Below are 20,550 nucleotides of genomic sequence, written 5' to 3' on the forward strand. Positions count from 1 at the left end.
CCCCATTCCTAGGCCAACACAAAACAAACTTTTTATAGACTTTTTGGTCTCGTTTTGCTTTGCTTGGGCATTTTTTTTTTTTTGGTCTTATTGGTCTTTTGCTTGTTTATTTTGATTTCCATTTTGTGTGGGAGGAGTGTTTCTGTTGTTTGTTTTTAAAAGATTAAAAAAACAAAGTTGAATAGGTAGGGAGATGGAGAGGAGCTGGGAGGAATTTGGGGAGGGGAAAACATAATCATATATATGAACATAATCAAAATATATGATTTTTTTCAAAAAGAAAGATTTTTTTTAAGATAATGTGTGAAAACTTTTATGAAAATTTTAGGCAAAATTGGAAAAGCAGCTTAGGTCCATGAACCTGTTGACTCGCCCTAAAGAGCTGTGCTTCTCCTTCAGCCCAAGACTGACATCCATGAGCCCTTCCCGGGGTCCTCTCTGCAGTTCCAGTCTCTGCCCCCCAGGAAGATACCAGAGCTCAAAATGTAAGAGCTACTCCAACATTTCCTACATCATCCCCTCTCCGTTGTAAAAGTGACAGGTGACATCGCTATAAGCCTCACAGCAGAGAGCATGGGAGAGAAGATAGGGACACTTTCAGCAGCTCAGCTACTGCTGGACCCAAGCCCCAGCTGTCAGGAGATAGGACCTATGGTCACTAATAAGACTGGAGCGTGTGACTGTCCGCAGGTGGATCCCTTTCCCAGTCCAAACCAGTTCTGCTTGGCTCCTGCTAGGCAAAACAGGAGGACTTTAGCTGTTCAGCATCTGCTTTGACTGGTTCTAGTTTGGGGGAAGAAAGCATTCCATTCCAGGTCTTCTACCAAGCACATTTATTCTTAAAGTGAGTGGCTCATAAAGGACAATGTAGGTGTTTACAGAACTTATGGGTGCTCGCCACACCTCCAATGCTGTTGGCGTGGAGTTACTGCAACCGTGTTTTCCCATGGCAGATCACATACGCGACAGTTCACCACACTCTCTTAATGCTCCTCAAAGGAAATGCACAATAGCAGCAAGCACCCCAGGACACCAGCCCTCAAGAGCTCACAAAATGGATTTACATACACACAAAATAGTTCACATTTGAAATCATTCATATCTACTTTTTAAAAAAAGCATTTTGACTTGAAACTAAAACAATAAGACAAAAGTGGGCTTGAGACAGACGGCTCCTCTGACTGCGAGAGACTGAATTCTTGACACTCTAGTGTCAGTCCCCACTTCAAACATCACATCAAAAAGTGTGGCAGAACGATGAGTCACCTTCAATATGAAGGACGTGAGCCGTGTGCACTGACAGCACTCCTGAAAATACAGCAGTATCTTAGGAGAACACCAGCGAACGGACCTTCAAATGAGGCCCAAAAGATTCATGAGTTATTAGACGGCCATTTAGGCAACCGGTTTAATCAGCTACAGTGTTCTGGTTTAATCAACACACTGAAAGAGCTGACTCTGACATGACGTGGAGTCTCTCTACATACTGCTAGCCATTGATGACAGCATGCCTGATGTCCGGCAGCATTCTGTACCAAAAACCCAAGAATGATGCCTTGGTCACAAAGATACTGATCAAGTTAAGACTGAAAAGCTGGATTTGCTTAAACACTACTGAAAACCACGTTTAAACCGAAAGGATTCGCTTAAGATCTTTTTGTTGCCACCGTTTCCTTTGAGACAGGGTCTTGTGCAGCCCAGGCTGGCCTCCAATTTTCTGTGTGCCAAGGATGAACTTGAATTTCTGATCCTCCTGCCTTCGCCCTAACATATGGGAATAGAGACATATGTTGCCATCCCCAGTTTTATGGTGCTGGGGCTGGAACCCAGGGCTTCATGCATGCGAGGCAAGCACCCTACCAACTAAGCAACATCTCTAGCCCTCAAGATCCTGATTCTTCAGGGCGACCGTTCGTCTTCCCCCAGTACCATCCAACACCCTTTATTTTTCTATGCAAGAAGACACAGAATGGATCTCTTTCCCCTCGCTGAGTTATTTCCTCAGGAGAAACCTGTAAAACCCACTTTGAAACATAAGGTAACTTTATGTTTTCCCACCAATGGTTAAATATCGGTTCCCCTGCTCCTCGTCTGACTTGAGCCTCGGACCCTTAGCGTCTACACTTCACATCCCTCACACCCTCTCCACAGCATCCTGTCACCGTCAACTGTCCTTAAACCTTCCCTCATCCAAAGTGAAAGCTGATGAACTGGGAGGGAGGTGGAAAAACGCACCCCCCAAAAAACAGGTGTTACTTTGATAAAACTAGTTCCCAGGCTGTTACTGGATCCTCCAAAACAAGACTGAGTGGCATCACCCGCAGAGACCCCAACACTAAATTTTCAAGTGGCTGTATTATCTATAGCCGGGCCCCAAGAGCTCATACCTACACCTACTCATGGAAAGTGACTAAGACTTCCTAATAATGAGCAATACAGACCTAGAATCGCTTGAGGATTGTAATCAGACAGAGCCAGCCCATGGGCTAACTCATCGATAGGAGGCCAAGTTAGCCATCCCTCCCCAGCTCTGCCACTCTGGGAAGAGGCCACTAGCAAGCCTCGGACTGCCAAAGACTGTGGGTTCTACCTCCGCCTTAGGCAGCACCTGTTGGAATGCACAGTCTCGGGGTGCCATCTGTGTCTGCACCCCATCAGGTTTCCATTGTACATGGACAATTTTATAATTCTGACCCTCATTGTTGTCCCAGAAGACTCTCCCATTAGCGTGGTAGGAAATGCAAAACTCGATTTTCTCCTCGGTTGGAATGACACGGGGTAAGTCGACTGCAAAGGAGAAGGTGTCGCTGTCGGAGCTGCCGTAAACGTTCTTCATGTAGACACAGTCCACATCCGTGTAGGTTTTCCAGGTGTCAAAGGTGATCCGGACCCGAACCTTCTTCTCAAAGCTCACATTTTTCACTTTGACTGTCCCAGTCACTGTCCGCTCCTGCAAAGAGCAGTTCTCCAGGCAGACAAAATTCTTCTGAAAGCGGTCCCGGAAACTTAAGTAATCAGATGAAGGCTGGGGGAAATCGAAAACCAGGTTTTTCTCCTCGTGAAGCTTTAAGCTGGAGGAGATATCGTTAAGGTCCAGGAGGTCGAACTGCAGGTCCCACGCAGGTTCTTCTGGGAGGTCAGAGAAGACATGGATAGCAGTGAGTGACAGCCCCTTGGAGTCAGCAAACACCACCCGCTTCTTGGCATGGTCATGCGGGGCCTTCCATTCATTCTGTGATTTGGCTTCCTGCTTGACGTTGAGACATGGTTTCAAAGGCTTCAATTTATTCACAAAACTTCTTCGCTGAAAGTCACTGTAAGGACCCAGGAAACTCTTCAGGGGTGGTGAATGAGCCAAGCAAATCCTCATGGCCATATCCATTGGCATGACTGAGCTTGTCAGAGGACGTGGATCCAGCACATGGATCATTCTGGAAAGGAAAAGGAAGAGGGGTGATCAGCAAGGGCTGGAGCAGTCTTGCGCTGGTCCCACATGCATGTGCACTAGTTACAGCAGGAATCAGGGAGGGGCTGTCACATGGAGACAGAACACTCGGGCGAGCATGTGTGTGCGGTGAGCATGTGTGTGGTGAACATATGTGCGGTGAACATATGTGTGTGCAGTCCAGCTCTATGCTTGGCAGGCTCCTGGACATGTGTGAACCGCCCAAAACACTCAGAGTGGGTTCACTCCCCCATCTAAAATACCAGAGGGTTAGATCTGATGTCTGACACAACTCTGAGATTATTTAATCTGTTCTAGGTCAGCGGTTCTTAACCCCGTCAGGTCACCATGACCTAAGGAGTTTCTTTCCTCTAGAGAAAAAAAAAATCGGATTCCTGGGACTTAGAACCACTATAGCGTTTCATGGCATGGCGCCAACAAGGTTAAATCTGTACTAGAGCTTCCCCAGAGAGTCTATTGACCAGTTTCTTCCATAATCGTAGACCAGACAGACCGACCCTCTTGCTCTTTCTGGCTGCTATTTCTTAGTTTGGCTTTTAAATCGGTTTTACTTCTCTGGAGAAGAAACCCACTTGAGAAGAGATAAATGAAGCAATCTTTGAAATGTATGTAGTTCTTAGGTGAAGTCAGAACAACTTTTGGATTATATCAAGTTTGTACAAATTTTTCACAAATGACCAATTGCAATACCAGCTAACATCTCATGTACTAAAGGGAAAAAATTACAACCTACATTTCATATAGAAAGATATCCATGACATGTCATGTGAAAATAGAAAAGCTGGCTGTCAAGATAACAGAAATCCTCATCCTGTCCAATAACTTCTTTACTATATCTCTGTCCTATAACCTGCTGCACACATAACATATACAAAATAAAATACATTTTTAAGAACTGATAGCCTGAGAATTGAACCATTTTAAAATACTTAGTTGGTATATGAATTTATAAATACGGAAAAACTTGACAGAGAAAAACACTAAAATGTTAAATATCTTTGCATAGCAGACTTACAATCTACTAGTTTTGTGCTTCTTTGGTGTTTCTATTGTTTGAGCAAGTAGTACTTACAAGTAGAAATAACAATAGCTAATATAAAACCAACAATCATCCATCAAGATTTTTTTTCTGGCCCTTCCCTTGCCCTCACACTATGTTGCCACCCTTATGGAATTAGGATTTTCCAATCTCAGCCTTATAGTTAAGAGACACATGAAATATAGTTGGTGCCATTTTCCCCTCTGGCTTTAATTTTTAATTATTTATTCTTTAACAGTTTAATGCATGTATATAACATATTTTGATCAACATATATATTGATTTTATATATATAAAATGTACATATTGAATATATATATATATATATATATATATATATATTAGCTTGAAGGAGTCTCTTAACAACCTCGCTAAGCACAGCAGGGTGGCAAATGACTATCATCACAAAGTGTACGGTAAAGAACGTATACAGAACTCACTTTAATAGCACTAGGGTTTTTTCTGACAAGATTACTCCCAGCGAACAAAAACTCAAACTGTATTTGTCTAACAACCCTTAACAGGCAGGATTTGGGGAGGGAGAATTCTTTGACTAAGTCACTACTAGAGACGCAACTAAATGTCATGGAGTGTTCTTGGTTGCTTGGTCGAATGAGCTGTTACTCGTTTTTGTTTTGTTGAGCTGTTATTTGTTTCTTTACTTCTGCATTTATAGAAAATTTTAGAATTGGGCTACTGGAATTCTAAGTCCCGGCCAGGAGTTAAAAATGATAGCTTGTTCAAACTCTGAGACTGAGTTTTCTATAACTGACCAGGTTAAGGCAAGTGGTAGGAACGAATGAATGTAAAATCGTCCTGTAACTTTTGTCACAGCCTAAACTACCTCCCCAGCAGTGCCAGGGTGCAAATGAAGCTACCCCCAAGTGCTTGGGTCTTTGAGCTCAAAGCAACAGAGTCACCTCGCAAGGGAATCCCAGCTATAGCTGACTCACACTTAGGCAGTTTCTGCTTTGGGATGCTGACTTTAAAACAAGCGCTAAGAAATACAACTCAATTTCCACCTCTTCAGCCTCCGGGGCGTTTCAACTCAGCCATCAACTTGGCGGTCTCCATCTGCAGAAAAAGCAAAACCACAGAAGCCCCCAACGTCCCCGCAGCTGCAGGTTTCCCTGCACAGAGTTGCACCGAACCTACCTGGTGCAGCTCATTGGACCGAGAGGCAGCGGCGACCACGACAGCCCCACCCAGCGCAACTTCGCACCCAGCACTTGGCGGAAGCAGCGCCGCGGTCCAGCCCGCCGACTGACCGCCCCGGCCCTGGAGGCAGTTTATCAGAGCCCGACCACGTGAGCTGCTCCCTCTGACCAATCAGCGGTCTGATGGCGAGGCCAACCAGCGCGCAGCTGGGGCTCGAGCCCTTGTCCCCGGAACGTGACCACCGCGGGGCTGGATGTGCCCGGAGTGTGCTGGAAGGCGGGCCCGGTGTTGGGGAGCCCTGGGCCAGCGGGACCCAGCCGCGTTCCCGGAACCCCGCGTGCAGCACGTAGCGCACGGCCGCAGACACTCAGCTGACCTCTCCCTGCCTGCGCGAGCCTGGCGGGGTCTTAAGTGTTGTGCGTGGGTCTGTGTCTCCACCCGGTTTCTGTGCTATTTGAAATCCTTGTGCTCCTTGATTTGTGCGTCCTTGGCCCACACAGAAACAAGTTGGCTAGTTTTCCTTTCTCCACAAATAGCGCCATACAGCCACTCAGAGTAGGCAAGGGATGTCAGGAGTTAGCATTTTCTCCTAACAAATGTTAAGAAAACTTGTGAGCCCATGAAAGGAGGCAGCCCTGTGATCTCTTCCCTCTGAAGGTGGAGGCAGAGGGCCAGCCTGGACAGCCTCTACCCCTGAATAATCAAGCAGACACCACTTCGTACGCTATTCAGTTTCCTCCTTGGAAGAGAAAACTATAGGCAACATTAAGTTACTACTGTCCTTGCTCGTTGCCACCGGATGCAGCAGGCAGCCCAAATCCCTGGCCGAGGTTCTGACACCCTTAGGCAGTGAGGTAAAAGTCACACTACATGTTACGACCCTCCCAAGCCAGCTGCGTTCACTGAGGTTTCCTTATTTTATTTTGGAGCTTGAGGGACCAAATCGGTTGTACAATTAAAAACTGTAAAATCAAATTTGTTAGTCAAGTACAAATGGTTTTCTTTTGTTTTTCTGAGATTTTAATAAAATTACATCATTTTCCCCCTTCCCTTTCCTCCCTCCAAACACTTCTATAAATCCCTCCTTGTTAAAATGGAGCTGGAGTGAAGAACCAAAGACGGGTGTTGCTGGTCTGGAGACCCCTCCGCCGGGAGAACGCTTTGCTGCTCTTCCGGAGGACCAGAGGCTCAACCAGAGGATCAACACCCAGATCAGGCAGCTCCACCCCTGTCATTCCAGCTCCAGAGGACCCATGCCCTCTTCTGGCTTCTGCTAGACCCCCACACATGCACGTACAAACCCAAAGACACCCAAAAGTAAGTAAAAATAAATCTTTTTTTAAAAAAAAAAAGAAAGAAAAAGGAAAAATTCATACTAAACATCACAGAGGAAAATAATGACTGGGCTTTTTAAAAGATTTACTTTTATTTCATACATATGAGTGGTTTTGCCTATGTGTGCGTACGTATGCATACCACATGCGCACAGTGCCTTCAGAGGTCAAAGTGGGTATTGGATTCCCTGGCACTGGAGTTACTGATGGTTGTAAACCACCATGTGGGTGCTGGGAACCAAATCCCTGTCTTCCACAAGAGCAGCAGGTGCTCTTAACCATTGGACCATCTCGCCAGTCCTTGGGCTTTATAATGGCACATCTTGTGGCCCCTCTCAAGGCGGCCCAAACCATCTGAAAGACAATATTTGGGGTTTGATCCCCACCTGAATCCCAGTTTTCTGGTGTGCCCCATGGAGATGATAAGCTTGTTCTGAGGAATAAGTTAAGTTGTGCATCTCAGCACCATACCCAGTTCAGGTGTTCATCCCATATTAGATCTCAAGTGAGTGCTTGACTCTTCCGTGCTTGTTTCTCCTCTCCCCTCAGCAAAGTTAGTACCTGAGGAAAATGGTGACCATGACTGTTGCTCATTGAGCCGTATCATGTACCAAACACAATTTGGTTGCGTTGTGGTATCTGCTTAATATTCACACATTGCCTGTCACAAATGCCATCTTGAGATAAGAAACCATTAGGAGCTCAATAACCCTGCCCAGGACCTTCCAAGTCAAGTCGTGATCAGAACCTGCATGAGGCAATATTGATAACTACTGCCTGTCCCATTCTGTCTTCCTTCAGTCACTGGTCAGTTAGAAGGACAGAGACAGGAAGGGCCTTGTGTGTTGTTGGCATCAAACTCTTTATATTTCACAGTTGAGAAATCTTAATCCCGAGAAGCTGAGCTGTTTGCCAAGGGCTGGTTAGGTCAGAGCCAAAACTAGACAGATTCTTGGGCAGGCTTTTTCTCTACACAAACCATATATTGAGGTAAAGAGTGAATATTACCAGCTAAAGCTATAGAACAGCATACAATAAGAGGAATGTATTATGACTCTACTTAAAAGGGATCCATGTGCCTGAATAGGAGCTAGAATTTATGCTCTACCAGAACAGTGCTTGGGGGTGACCACAGTATGCGTGGTAAAATGGTTTTGTTTTGCTTCTCTATAGCTTTTGGATTTTTTTTTTATACAATGAACACAGAACACTTCTGTAATTAGGAAATAAATTTGAAAAGATTTTTCAAAGTTTCAGATTCAAGTAATGTGGAGAGCCATGCTGGCTGCCAAGAGCCATGTTGGAAGGTTTTTCATGTACTTAGCTGGTTTCCTCCCACTGTTCCTCTGAAATTCTATTCACGCTGCCTTCTCTCCTGCCCCCTGGTGTTGATTAATGCTATCAAAGCAGCTTTCTGTTTCACTTCAAGAGAAATTTTTAGGGAAAACAGGACTCTTTCCGAAGAGAAGTCACGGTAACCTGTAAGCTTGATGATCCAAGCCTCTCCTTCAGGTTCCTAGCTGGTTTTTGCTGCCTTTCATGCTAGGATTAGAGAAACTGGAAAGGGGTCAATGTTTTTTAGTTGGTTATTGCGTCAATGAAGATGACTGAACCAGGAGTTATGAAGAATTTTATTATTTGTGGGTTTTCTCCAAGTGCGGTTTGGCAGCATTCAAACGCTGCTTTGTCTTGCTCATCTTCACACAGTAAATCTATCGACTGGGGCTCTTTAATTGGTGCAGTGTGTCCAGCACCATGCTAGGGGTTACCAGGAGTCATAAGCCACAGCCCATTGACCTTGAGAATAGTCCAGACTTTATTTGATTTTAAACTCAGCAGGTAGCCCGGGCATGAGGATCCGCTGACAGAGTGAGTTACACAAGAGGAGCTGCCCAAGTGTTTGCTCAATATATCTGAGCTGCCCCTGTGGGAAACTCACCCTGGGGTCCCCCAATTACCAACTCATTTTTTCCTTCTTTCTTCATGTGTTTGTTGTATTGTGTGTACATGTTAATGGTTGTGCTCATGTGTGGAAACATCTGTGTGCATATGTGTGTATAAATGTTGAATGTCTTCCTCAGTCCCCACCATTGCCTTATTTTCTCTTCCTAAACCTAGAGTTCACTGATGACCAACAAGCCCCAAAGACATCGTACACTAGAACCCAAAACTCCTGCACCCATCAGTCATCTTCCTCGGTTTCCCAGGGAGCTAAGACCACCAACAAAATAACATGATTTTTTTGTCTTTAGTCTCCAGAATACTCTTGAACAAAATTAGACATCTGGGTGCTACAAAATGAGACGAGCAATGGATACAAACAGTCTGACTCTGGGAAGGGGCACTCGCTCTTCTTGACGGTGTCAACTACAAATAGCTGTGCTGTCTCTGTCTTCACTGAAAGGTGAAGCTGAATGAAGGTGCTGAGCTACAAAGACTCTAAAAAGTAACCACTGAATATGCTGAAGGGCATTTTACAAGACTTTTAAATGCCATTACTTATTTGTGTGTGTGTGTGTGTGTGTGTACGATGGCACCTGGGCGGAGGTCAGAGGATACCTTGCAGGAGCTGGCTCTCTCCTTCTGTTATGTGGGATCCAGGGATCAACCTCAGGTCGTCAGGCCTGGATGCAAGTGCTTCTACTCACCGAACCATCAGCCCTTTAAAGGCTTTACTGGAACTACCTGGAAGATGAGCGAGAGGAAGGGCCGTGTAAGAGAAGGAACAGAAATTAGGCAAAATGTTACCAAAATCATAGGAAACATCAAAAAAAAATCAAAATCAGAACAAATAATATTCTGAAAAAAAAGAGTAAGAAGAATGCATTTTAGCTCTATCTGCTTAAATTGTACTATAGAGTTTTGCAAAATAAATATTGGTACATGAGTACAGAATTATCAGTGAAAGGAAAGAATCCAGAAATAGACATGCTTACATATCAGAATTTACTAAATGCTTCAGGAGGGCATGTCTAATAAGGAGAGAGGGAAATGGATGGTTCAAAAAATGGGCATCCGACCATTTTGGGAGATTGGGGACTGGGAATTAAAAAGATGTGCCCAATAAACTGCTTTTGCTCTCTGTGGAGAGGAGCCTAAAGTGGGTTGATGGTATAACAACATGTGTGGATAAGACATGTCAGTAGGAAAGTTCTGTTCTGTGTTGCTATAACAATTGCCAGATGATGGGTAACGTAAAGAAAAAGAGATTTACTTGGCCTTTAATTCTAGTGGCCAGGAAGCTCAGATAGCATGGCAAGGGACCAACTGACTGCATTGCAACACAGCAGAGGGAATCCTGTGGAGAAGCATAGCTGAGATCAGAAAGCAGGAGCATGCAGGGGCAACAGGACACACTGCAAGGGAGGACACGAGACAGCAGGATCACCTCCTTCCTTTTATAACCGGCTCTGGCAAGAACTAATCCACTCTTGAGAAATCTACCTATTTCTAGAGACCAGCTCAGCCTCAGTCCTTGCAGAGAGCAGTCATCCCCAGCCACTTCCCATCGGGTTTAACTTCTGAAAGGTCCTGACACATTTCAAAACTATTATCTGGGGAACAAGCTTCAATGTGAGTTTGCCACTGTTAGCCTGGCTCCACCCTCCTTGGGCGCTGCAGTGTCGGTGATTCAGAGAATTTCTACTTTAATTCATGACTTTGGGACAAGGGGGAAAGTATTGAATGGGAGTAGGGTTTGTTTTCTTCAGTGATGTAGCCACTGCTAAGTTGTTTGTGATCTAGTAAATAATCTTCCACCTGTACTCATTCAAGCAACCCTACTTCAATTCAGATTGTCACACGCATACACCACACACACACACACACACACACACACACACACACACACACACACACACACACACACACACACACACCTGGTCTGGGAATTGTAATTATTTTTTTAATTATAGATTTTATCTAAATTTGTAAAAAGAATCTTAATTTCCCTCTTTTAAAAAAAAAAATCCAGCTGGATGTGCTGTCATACACCTTTAATCCCAATACTCCAGAGGCAGAGATAGTTTGAGGCCAACTTGGTCTTCATAGTGACCAGGACAGCCAAAGCAACATAGTGAGACCCTGAAAAAAAAAAAAAAAAAAAACTAAAAAAAAGTTTCTAAGTGAGGGCCTCTGTAGATAGATGCCACGAGAGTACATGAAGGGTTCTCAAGAATTTATTTAGGGATAAAATAGGGATAGGCACTCACTGATACACAACAGTTTAAACGCTGCTGATCCAGCTGTTTCTGTCTGGTTGTTCTGTCCGGGTGAAGAGCAAGCCACTTGCTCCACTCTGACCATCCAAGAATTTGGGAGCAAAAGCGTGAGACCCTCTCCCTATTGCTGTGAGGAGACATCATGACCAAGGCAACTTATAAAAGAAAGCATTTAACTGGGGGCTGACTTACAGTTCCAGAGGGTCAGTCCATGATCGTGGCAGGAAGCATGGTGGCAGGCAGGTACAGCTCTGAAGCAGGGTTGAGTGCTCATATCTGATCCACAAGCTGCAGATAGAGAATGCAAGGCTGAGCCTGACTTGGGCTTCTGAAACCTTCAAGCCCAGTGACACACCTCCTCCAACAAGGCCACACCTCCTAATCCTTCCTAAATAGTCCAGCAACTGGGAACCAGACTTTCAAATTTATGAGTCTATTCTCATTCACATTCAAACCACCACATACACCCTAACCAAGAAGCTATTTGCAATTGATACCCATTAGCAAGAGGAAAATTTGTTTTCTCCAATGGAGTGCCACTGCGTTTATCAACCACACTCCAGGGCAGACCAAGCATGCCCAGGAGTAGCTGGCCAACACAAAAGGAGCTCTATATTTTTTCTTAGGCTTTTGGGCATATTTTTTTGTCTTATTGGTGTTTTTTGCTTATTTTGATCTTTGTTTTTGTGTGGTGTTTTGTTTTTGTTGTTGTTATTGTTGTTTTTGAAAGAACGAGATAAAGAGCATAAAGTTGGGTGAGTGAGGAGATGGGGTGGACCTAGGAAGAACGGGAGGAGGTGTAAAACATGATCAAAATATATTGAATGAAAAAAAATAATTAAAAATAAGTAGTCTCTGAGGGGATAGATAGAAAGGAAAGAGTGTGGGGGTTAATATGGTCAAAGTACATGATATAGTTGAATGAAACTTATTTACAAAGCCTATAACCACATTTCTTAAAGGTATTAAAGCAAAGACTGAATCTGCTTGGTACAAGGGGAGCAACAAGGTATCACCAGTCCCTCCCCTCTGAGTCGGACAAACCAGAGGACAGCGGGGAATCCCTCTCTCCTCTGAGTCAGACAAGCCCCTTCATGGTTGCTTGGCTTTCTCTGCGCTATGTGGGCTGATGCTGTCTCCATTGTCCTTGCCATGTCTAGGCAGCTAGTCACACCTCTGGTTTGGTCACACATTTCATTAAGTCTTCATGCCCTGTGACATGAAATTCTGTTGCTTTGCTTTAAATATGAGTGGCCCATGAACTGTCTGTGAAACCAGGCCACTGTTTACCAGGCTCATATCATCCACTGTACAGGCTTCCTGTTTTATAGCCCAGTGTCTGTCTGGCCTCAGCTCTGAACTTCGTCTATAGGAAAGGTTTCAAAGCACCTTCAAGAGTCGCAAGCCCACTCACTTGTAAGATACCACAATGCTTCCTTTAATTATGACGAAACTGACCTCCTCTCCTAACGAGCTGTCCCCTCATGCTCACAAATGGCTATGACTCACGTCACCCTACTCCCAAGGCCAAACAGAGCTCCAAGCGGTGTTCAGAGCTCCGTATTCCTTTCTTTGTGACTAGAATCGGGTGTTGCTCCCTAACCCTTGAGGAGAAAGTGTAGATCTAGTGTAGGCCAGAGTCCTGTGTCAGTTAGAGAACTGTTTCTGCCTAGCTGCTGCATGCCAAGGATGTGATGGAAAGTTCCAGCTTGGGAGCCTGGGGAAGGCAGTTTTCCAGATCCCACAGAGTCAACTATTTGTACTAGGGCTTTAATATTTTGTCTAAAGTGTAGTAAATCTTCTAGAATGTCACCTAAAACTTTAAAAACACCCCTCAAAGCCATCCTTCTCCAAGTGTTTGCCCTCCATTAGCTAAGTAATGGCCTTTTAAAATGAACAACTGTTAAACATTTTTTTATTCTGTTTTGTTTTTGTTTGTTTTTCCGAGACAGGGTCTCTCTCTCTGTAGCTTTAGCTGTACTGGAACACACTGTGTAGACTAAGCTGGCCTCGAACTTATAGAAGCCCACCAGCCTCTTTCTCCCAAGTACTGGGATTAAAGGTATGCGCCACCACACCCTGCTGCCACTGGTAAACTTTTAAATTACTTTAAAGTTAGGAGTGTTTGGAGAGCCACCAAGAGAAAGATAAGTGCTTCCAAATGCTTCCCCAACCAAAACAGGTTTGCTCCTGTAGTCAAAGCGACACTGCTGAGCAAAATAGCATCTGGTCTGGCTTTCCTGTGTGAATTGTTGAGTCCTGGGAGCTCAAACAATTGGTGGTTGAAAAAGATTTTTCATCCTGAAAAAGAACAGTAGGAAGAAGATTCACAATACTAAGAACAAATTAAAGTAGCCAGCATGCGAGGTTCTTTTACACATCGAAGGACATCGCTGCTATGTAGGCGGACTTTTCCCTGTGTCCAGGCAGCCACTCCCAGCTAATCACACAGAGACTTAATATTAATGATAAATGCTTGGCCAATAGCTTAAGCTTGTCTCCCCAGCCAGCTCTTACAACTTCAATTAACCCGTTTCCATTCATCTATGTCCTGCCCCAAGGCTCGTTTATCTCATCTATGAGCTTCCCATGTGGCTTCCTCTTCGCCTGGCCCACGACTCCCGAGACTCCACCCTCCTTCTTCCCAGCATCCTCTCAGTTTGGCTCTTCTGCCTAACTTCTACCTGTCCATCTATTGGCCAGTCAGCTTTTTTTTTATTAACCAATGAGAGCAATTACAATGTTCAAAGTTTTGTTCCACAGCACTGCTAGCTATAATATAATATGATTACTGTATAATGTTCATTTTTCCTTTATGTTTGCCTTATTTATTTGGCTTTCTGAAACAGGGTCTCAAGAGTGCAAGTTGGCCTAGAAATTTGTCATACAGCTGAAGATGACCTTGAACTCCTGATCCTCCTGTCTTCTCCTCCCAAGTGCTGGCATTACGGTCACACAGCACCCTACCAAGCTCTAATGTTCATTTCAGATTAAATGGGTATTTACCCAAAATTCCTGGGTATTTACCCAAAAATCTCTAAGTCAACATATCACAGAGACATTGGACATTCAGGTTTATAGTTACACTATTCACAATACCCAGGAAATGAAGCCAGCTAGAAGTCCGTAAACAGATGGATGGATTAAAAAAAATCCACTACACATACACAACAGAATTTTATGTAGTCACAAAGGAAAACAAAATCATGACATCTGAAGGAAAATGAATGGAACTGAGGCCATTGTGTTAAGCGAAATAAGCTAGACTCAGAAAGGCAAACGTGTATCCGTACGCATGTATGTATGTATGCACATTTATGGGTCGTGACACTAGAAAGGGGATCCTCAGAACTGGGGAGCAGACCTTAAGGGAGGTGGGAATTAGAGAGGGCAATCGGATCCATAACCGGAACACAGAAGGGGCTACTCGCTAGAAGAAAAAAAAAGACGTGGGTGGTATGGGAGAAGAGTGGGGGAGGGGAGGGAGTGAAAATGAAATGTAATGACACTTATGTATGAAGATGTGATTGTGAGAACAATGACCCTCCCTTCATAATAAGAGTACCACTGAAGCAGTCAGTGTGCCGGCTTTGCAAAGTAGAGGGTCAGCCCAGCGTGCAGGCACAGCTACCTGTGTGCTTCAGGGAACAGATCTTAAACCCTAAGCAGCAAGTCCCTTCCTCTTTTCTCCCTGCTACGTAATCAGGAAAGTACAATCTTACATGCCATCTTCGTCACATCCTTTCCTCTTACATTTATCTTTTTCTGAGCAAAAACATGTGTGGGTTCATCTCTGTCAGGCACATGCCCTTTTAGGCAAGCTTGGCCATTAGTAACTAGTAACTCTCTAAGCTCAGCTTCCTATTTGTGGGTAGAATACCCTAGCAGAAGTCAGCAAAGGCCTAGTATTTCCTATTCATTTGTAGCCCGGCCTAAGTTATCTCAAGGTACCTTTGAAAATGGACTACAGTTTTATTTCTGATATTATTTTGCATGGTAACTAAAAGATAATTTTAAAAAGAAATAAGCCAGACTGAAGAAAAGAAAGTAATAAAATAAATAGCATTAAGCTAAAAAAAGAGCAAGAGACTTTTGCTTAACTCAGAACAAAAGATGACTAGCTATCACGTTTTCTTGTCTTGCTTCCACTTCACCCCACCCCCAAATTCAAAGTTTGGGTGCTATTTACTGAACAGGTCTTCTCTGTGGTTTATATTGGAAGAGGTTATTATTTTGCAAAGTCCAAACAAAAATGCAATGCTCAATTCGTAGTAGGCAGAGTCAGCACTTAGGCAATAACAGCTGATGTGTGGTTAGCTTTTTCAGGGTCCTTCCCACCATTATTCCATTTGCTCTTGATTAAAACCCTTTCTATTGCTGTGAGGAGACACCATGACCACGACAACTCTCATAAAGGAAAGCATTTCATTGTGGTGGTGGCCTACATGGTGCTGGAGAAGGAGCTAAGAGTTCTTACATCTTGTCTCATAGACAACAGGAAGTGTCTGAGACACTGGACAGTATCTCGAGTATATAGGAGATCTCAAAGCCTGCTTCCACAGTGACACACTTTCTCCAACAAGACGACACTTACTCCTGTAAGGCCAAAACTCCTAATAGTGCCACTCCCTTTAGGGGTCATTTTCTTTCAAACCACACCACACATGATTCCGTTCTGTCCATGGGGAAAATGAGAAATGGTAAAACTGAATTTCTGGGAAAAGAGTCACAGGAAGTAAGTGGACAGAATCAACTTTTTTTTTTTTTTTGGTTTTTCGAGACAGGGTTTCTCTGCAGCTTTTTTAGAGCCTGTCCTGGAACTAGCTCTTGTAGACCAGGCTGGCCTCAAACTCACAGAGATCCGCCTGCCTCTGCCTCCCGAGTGCTGGGATTAAAGGCGTGCGCCACCACCGCCCGGCTCAGAATCAACTTTTGAAGTCAAGACAATCATGTGTATCTCATCGGGGTCACTCACAGATATCACAGCAGGATGGAGCACGAGTAGTCTGTTGGCCACATGTCTCTCCATGTTCATTCTGTCTCTAAGCCTGCCTGCTTTCACTGCCTCGCTCTTCCTTGTCTCTCACTTGAATTGAATAACCTTCTTGCTAGCTTGTCTCATAATTCATTCAAATGTGTCACAACCAATATACAACTCTAACCACAAAATCCAACAGTAGCTACCCCAATCTAAATCTGTCAAAAATAGACAAGCAATCACTTAATACCTGTGCTCAAATACAGTCCCTCACCTGCAGGGTCCTTTCTCCATTCCCTTTTCTGAGAAGCCATTTCTGCAGTAAGCCATCCTTACCCTCCCCGGCCTCAACGACCTTCTCTGTGCTTTCCGTAAGATTCTAGAGGATTTATCATTTCATGTAGCATCGACTTTGATAATGATCTGCCTTGTGTTTGTCCCCCCTGATAGACTGTAGGTTCCTTGAGACCAAGGACAATGCCTTATTCATCTGTGTGTCTCCAACACCTGACACCATGTCTATCTAGCGCACATGCCCACCAGGTGAACTGGATGCACTAATTATTAAATAGGTACTGGCTTCCCAATGCCTCACAGGTAATTGAGAAAATGGCATTGAACTGAGATGAAGGCTGTGAACTGGCAAGTGGGAAGAGCATGAATTATCTAAAGATGCTTTGAGAAACAATCTACAGAGTAATGTTGACCACCCCCAAAATAAAAGAAATCCCAAATAAAGATTGTGAACCACACAAGGTTGGCTGGCAAGAGGAAAAAGGTATTTCAAAAGTACCACGAAGCAGTGCCAATCAAACCAGCCAGTGAACCAGGCTTGGGAGCCCCGGCAAAGTACAAGCTGTCCTAGGACATAGCAGGTTCGTTTTCAGGTCACAAGCCAGTTCCCAGGACCAGGACCAGTGGAGACTTGGGTTTCTTTAGAGCAGTAACTCATCAGAATTCTCTTAGAGTAGCTAAAAGCCTTTCTCATCCTCTGATGGTCCTTGGCTGCTTCTGTCTATTGCCCAACGTCTCCAGTTCGTCCTAATCTCTCTTTCTTCCTCCATCTCCCAATGGCTCCATTTCCTCCTTCATCTTACTGCTTGTGTAAGATCATCAGTGCCTTTCAAGCCTGCTGGACATTTCTGCTGCATAATGCACACCTCTAATTCTAGAAAGTACACAGGTCATATGAGTGCTCGCCTTGGTGTGCTATGGACTCCTGTTTGTCTCTGCTGTTCCCTCTCCTGGGAAGTCCTTCACCTTATCCATCCCTGGTCCAGCTCAAATGTCCTCTGCTAAATGTTCCCAATCCATGGTAACAGAGACAGAATGCCCTGTTCTCTTCCCTGAACTTTAGAGATTAATTTGCTTAGACAACTAAAATAGCTTTTGTAGCACTCAATGTCTTTATTTTGTTTGCTTAACTGCCTCCTCTAGTAAACCATGAACTCTCAGGACAGATACCACATATCAACCATTTCCATTCCCCTGAGACTTCACAATGTCTCAGCATCATAGACACTCAAAAGAAATTTGCTTATGTAGCCTGTATTCTAAGCCAAGCACAGTAGCCCACGATTGTAATCCCAGCACTTGGAAGATTGAAGCAAGGGAATTGCTGTGAGTCTGAGACCATAGTGAGGTCCAGGCCAATCTGGAATACAGAGGGAGACCCTGCCTCAGAAGAGAAGAAGAAGGAGGTAGGAGGAGAGGAAAGAGGAGGTCTAACAAATAGCTCAGTTGGTAAAGTGCTTGCCTTGTAACTAAGAAGACCTGAATTCAGTCACCAGGAAAGGCCAGCCCTGGTAGTATACACAGAAAATGCCAGAACTAGGGGGACAACATCAGGTACATCCCTGGAGCTCATTAGCCAACTAGTCTAGTCTCTTTAGCAAGTTCACCTGGAGAATGCGACCCAAAGTTTCCCTCTGACCTCCCCAGGAACATGCACAAATGGGAATAGGCACACATGTATCCTCTATTCTTATTATTTATTGTGGATTATAAAAGAGACTATGATACAAATAGTTATACAGTTAATTAATATGAAATTTGCATACATGAGTCAAAAGGTAGTCACTGAGGAACATGACCTAAATGAAGAAATGTAGCGAGTCTTTCTCTTTCCCGCCAGCCAACTCCCAAATAACCAAATGGAGACTTATTATTAACTATGAAAGCTCAACTGATTGTACCGGCAAACGTACCGGCAAATGCCGGCAGTACCGGCGGTTGTAGGGGTTAGGGAATAACCACGATAGTCCTTTTATAATTAATCAGTTTTAATACAAGGGGAAATAAGGGAACTTACAGAACCAAGGGTCCAGCGGAGCAGAAGGTACACGGGGGAGAGCAAAACGGGGCTCCTTCCAGCGCCCCATCCTATTTAAGGGTATCCTACTTCCCTGGGGCAGCCACGCCCCTGAACACAGGGATTGGGCCAGCTGCCCCAACATCTCCCCCTTTTGTCTAAATAAGACAGATTCAGAAACCAAATACAACTATATACAACGGGAACAGATCATATAAAATTACAAGAAGTAAACAATATCAGGCGAGGAGTATATAACAAAAAGAAAAATTTTTTTAATCGCTCTACTTTGAGAAGTCTAAATAATCTAGAAGGTAGCTACCATTATCTAATCTTTAACCCCATCAAAGATCTGAGAAGGAGAGTAAAATTACCAAAGCAACCAGGAAGCACAAACGAGAAACTTTCAAAATGTGCAACAGAAGACAGAGACAATTGACTACCTGGGCAACCACAAGAAGTCTTGATAGCAATGTTGAGGCAACCAACTTTGGCTGAGGCCTGAAAAAACCTGACATACCATTATACAATGGCAAGGAACCTTTAGTAGAACTATCCTATCTTGTCTTGGCAAGATAAGACAATTTTGTTTTATCCACTTATGGATATTTTGTACTTTAGTCAGTAATGGAGGTATGGGCTTTTCTTTGCCCAAAGGCCAGTTCTGCCAAGTAGAAGACAAACTCCCAGTGGAGTGTCTTTGGTGCTCAACATTCTCTCGGGAGTAGAGCATTGTTGCCAGGAGTGATTGTGTCTCATAAATACAAAACTCTAGGTTAGATTAAAGGCCATGTTCTACAGCTCTTCAAAGAGGTCGAAGATTATGCTATCTATACTAAATACAACCTCTATGTGTCTAAAAAACCTGATTGTCCTAAATATAAATATGACCAACATATGATTCTCAACACTTATGTAACTGTATGACTAATAGAATAGACAACTGTACAATAAATGAAGACAATGATTTTCAAATGTAAACAGGGTCATTACATAAATAATATCTGAGGTAGAAATGTACATTGCAATATAGTAAACAATGTCAATATAACAATTGTTTCAAACAGAGGTAGTATCATACTCTCATACAATGTTCAATATATCAATATACAAAAATCAACACTCATATAGTTTTTCAAAAAGCAATAACTCAAAGAAAATCAAATATTCCTTCAGATCACCAGTTAATCCCTCCCCCCCCCTTTTTTTTTTTTAGTCACCACGTTGGGCGCCAAATGTACCGGCAAACATACCGGCAAATGCCGGCAGTACTGGCGGTTGTAGGGGTTAGGGAATAACCACGATAGTCCTTTTATAATTAATCAGTTTTAATACAAAGGGAAATAAGGGAACTTACAAAACCAAGGGTCCAGCGGAGCATAAGGTACGCGGGGGAGAACAAAACGGGGCTCCTTCCGGCGCCCTGATCCTATTTAAGGGTATCCTACTTCCCTGGGGCAGCCACACCCCTAAACACAGGGATTGGGCCAGCTGCCCCAACAACTGATAGCTTACACTTGTTTCTAACAAGCTCTTATAACTTAAATTAACCCATTTCTATAAATTTGCTTTCTGCCTTGTGGCTTTATTACCTTATTTCCATATTGCTCATCCTGCTTGCTCAATGTCTGACTGGCAGCTCCACCTTCTTCTTCCCAACATTCTCTCTGCCCTGAAAATCCTGCCTAGCTATTGACCATTTAGCTTCCAATCAGAGTGACACATCTTTACAATATACAAAAAGATTATTTCAAAGCAGAGAAAGTTCATGGAAGGCTCCTTGCATGAGTCCTTGATACTCAGGCTGAAATTAAATGGCAATAGATTATCAGCTAGGTAAATGGGCAGGCATACAAGACCTAAAGAAATACTGCACGTAAAGTACAAGTTGGCTTGGAACAACCATGCAAGGGCTTGCTGTAGACGTCCAGATGATCCTCCAAATGCATTTGCCCCATTTGTTCAGTACACTTCATGCCTAGGGAACCTGACTTACACAGATTTTGTCAATAGCTGCTTCTAACCTTTGGTTTCTGGTTGGGTT

At 43.8% G+C, this 20,550-nt stretch overlaps 1 protein-coding gene and 1 long non-coding RNA gene across 2 annotated transcripts; both read right to left on the reverse strand.

Moving 5' to 3' along the window:
- Positions 1-816: 816 nt before the first annotated feature.
- Positions 817-5,801, reverse strand: Ppp1r3c (protein phosphatase 1 regulatory subunit 3C). Its single transcript, XM_038313585.1, has 2 exons — positions 5,661-5,801; positions 817-3,431 (listed from the first exon to the last, which is right to left on the reverse strand). Exons 1-2 carry the CDS (start codon positions 5,672-5,674, stop codon positions 2,492-2,494), a joined length of 954 nt encoding a protein of 317 aa, XP_038169513.1. The 5' UTR covers positions 5,675-5,801; the 3' UTR covers positions 817-2,491.
- A 1,575-nt stretch (positions 5,802-7,376) lies between these two features.
- On the reverse strand, positions 7,377-11,542 carry LOC119802665. Its single transcript, XR_005283487.1, has 3 exons — positions 11,410-11,542; positions 9,557-9,682; positions 7,377-7,558 (listed from the first exon to the last, which is right to left on the reverse strand). It is a non-coding gene; the product is annotated as an uncharacterized LOC119802665 (long non-coding RNA).
- Between the last annotated feature and the right edge of the window lie 9,008 nt (positions 11,543-20,550).

The sequence above is a fragment of the Arvicola amphibius genome, chromosome 1 (assembly GCF_903992535.2).
Source record: "Arvicola amphibius chromosome 1, mArvAmp1.2, whole genome shotgun sequence".
Lineage (NCBI taxonomy): Eukaryota > Metazoa > Chordata > Mammalia > Rodentia > Cricetidae > Arvicola > Arvicola amphibius.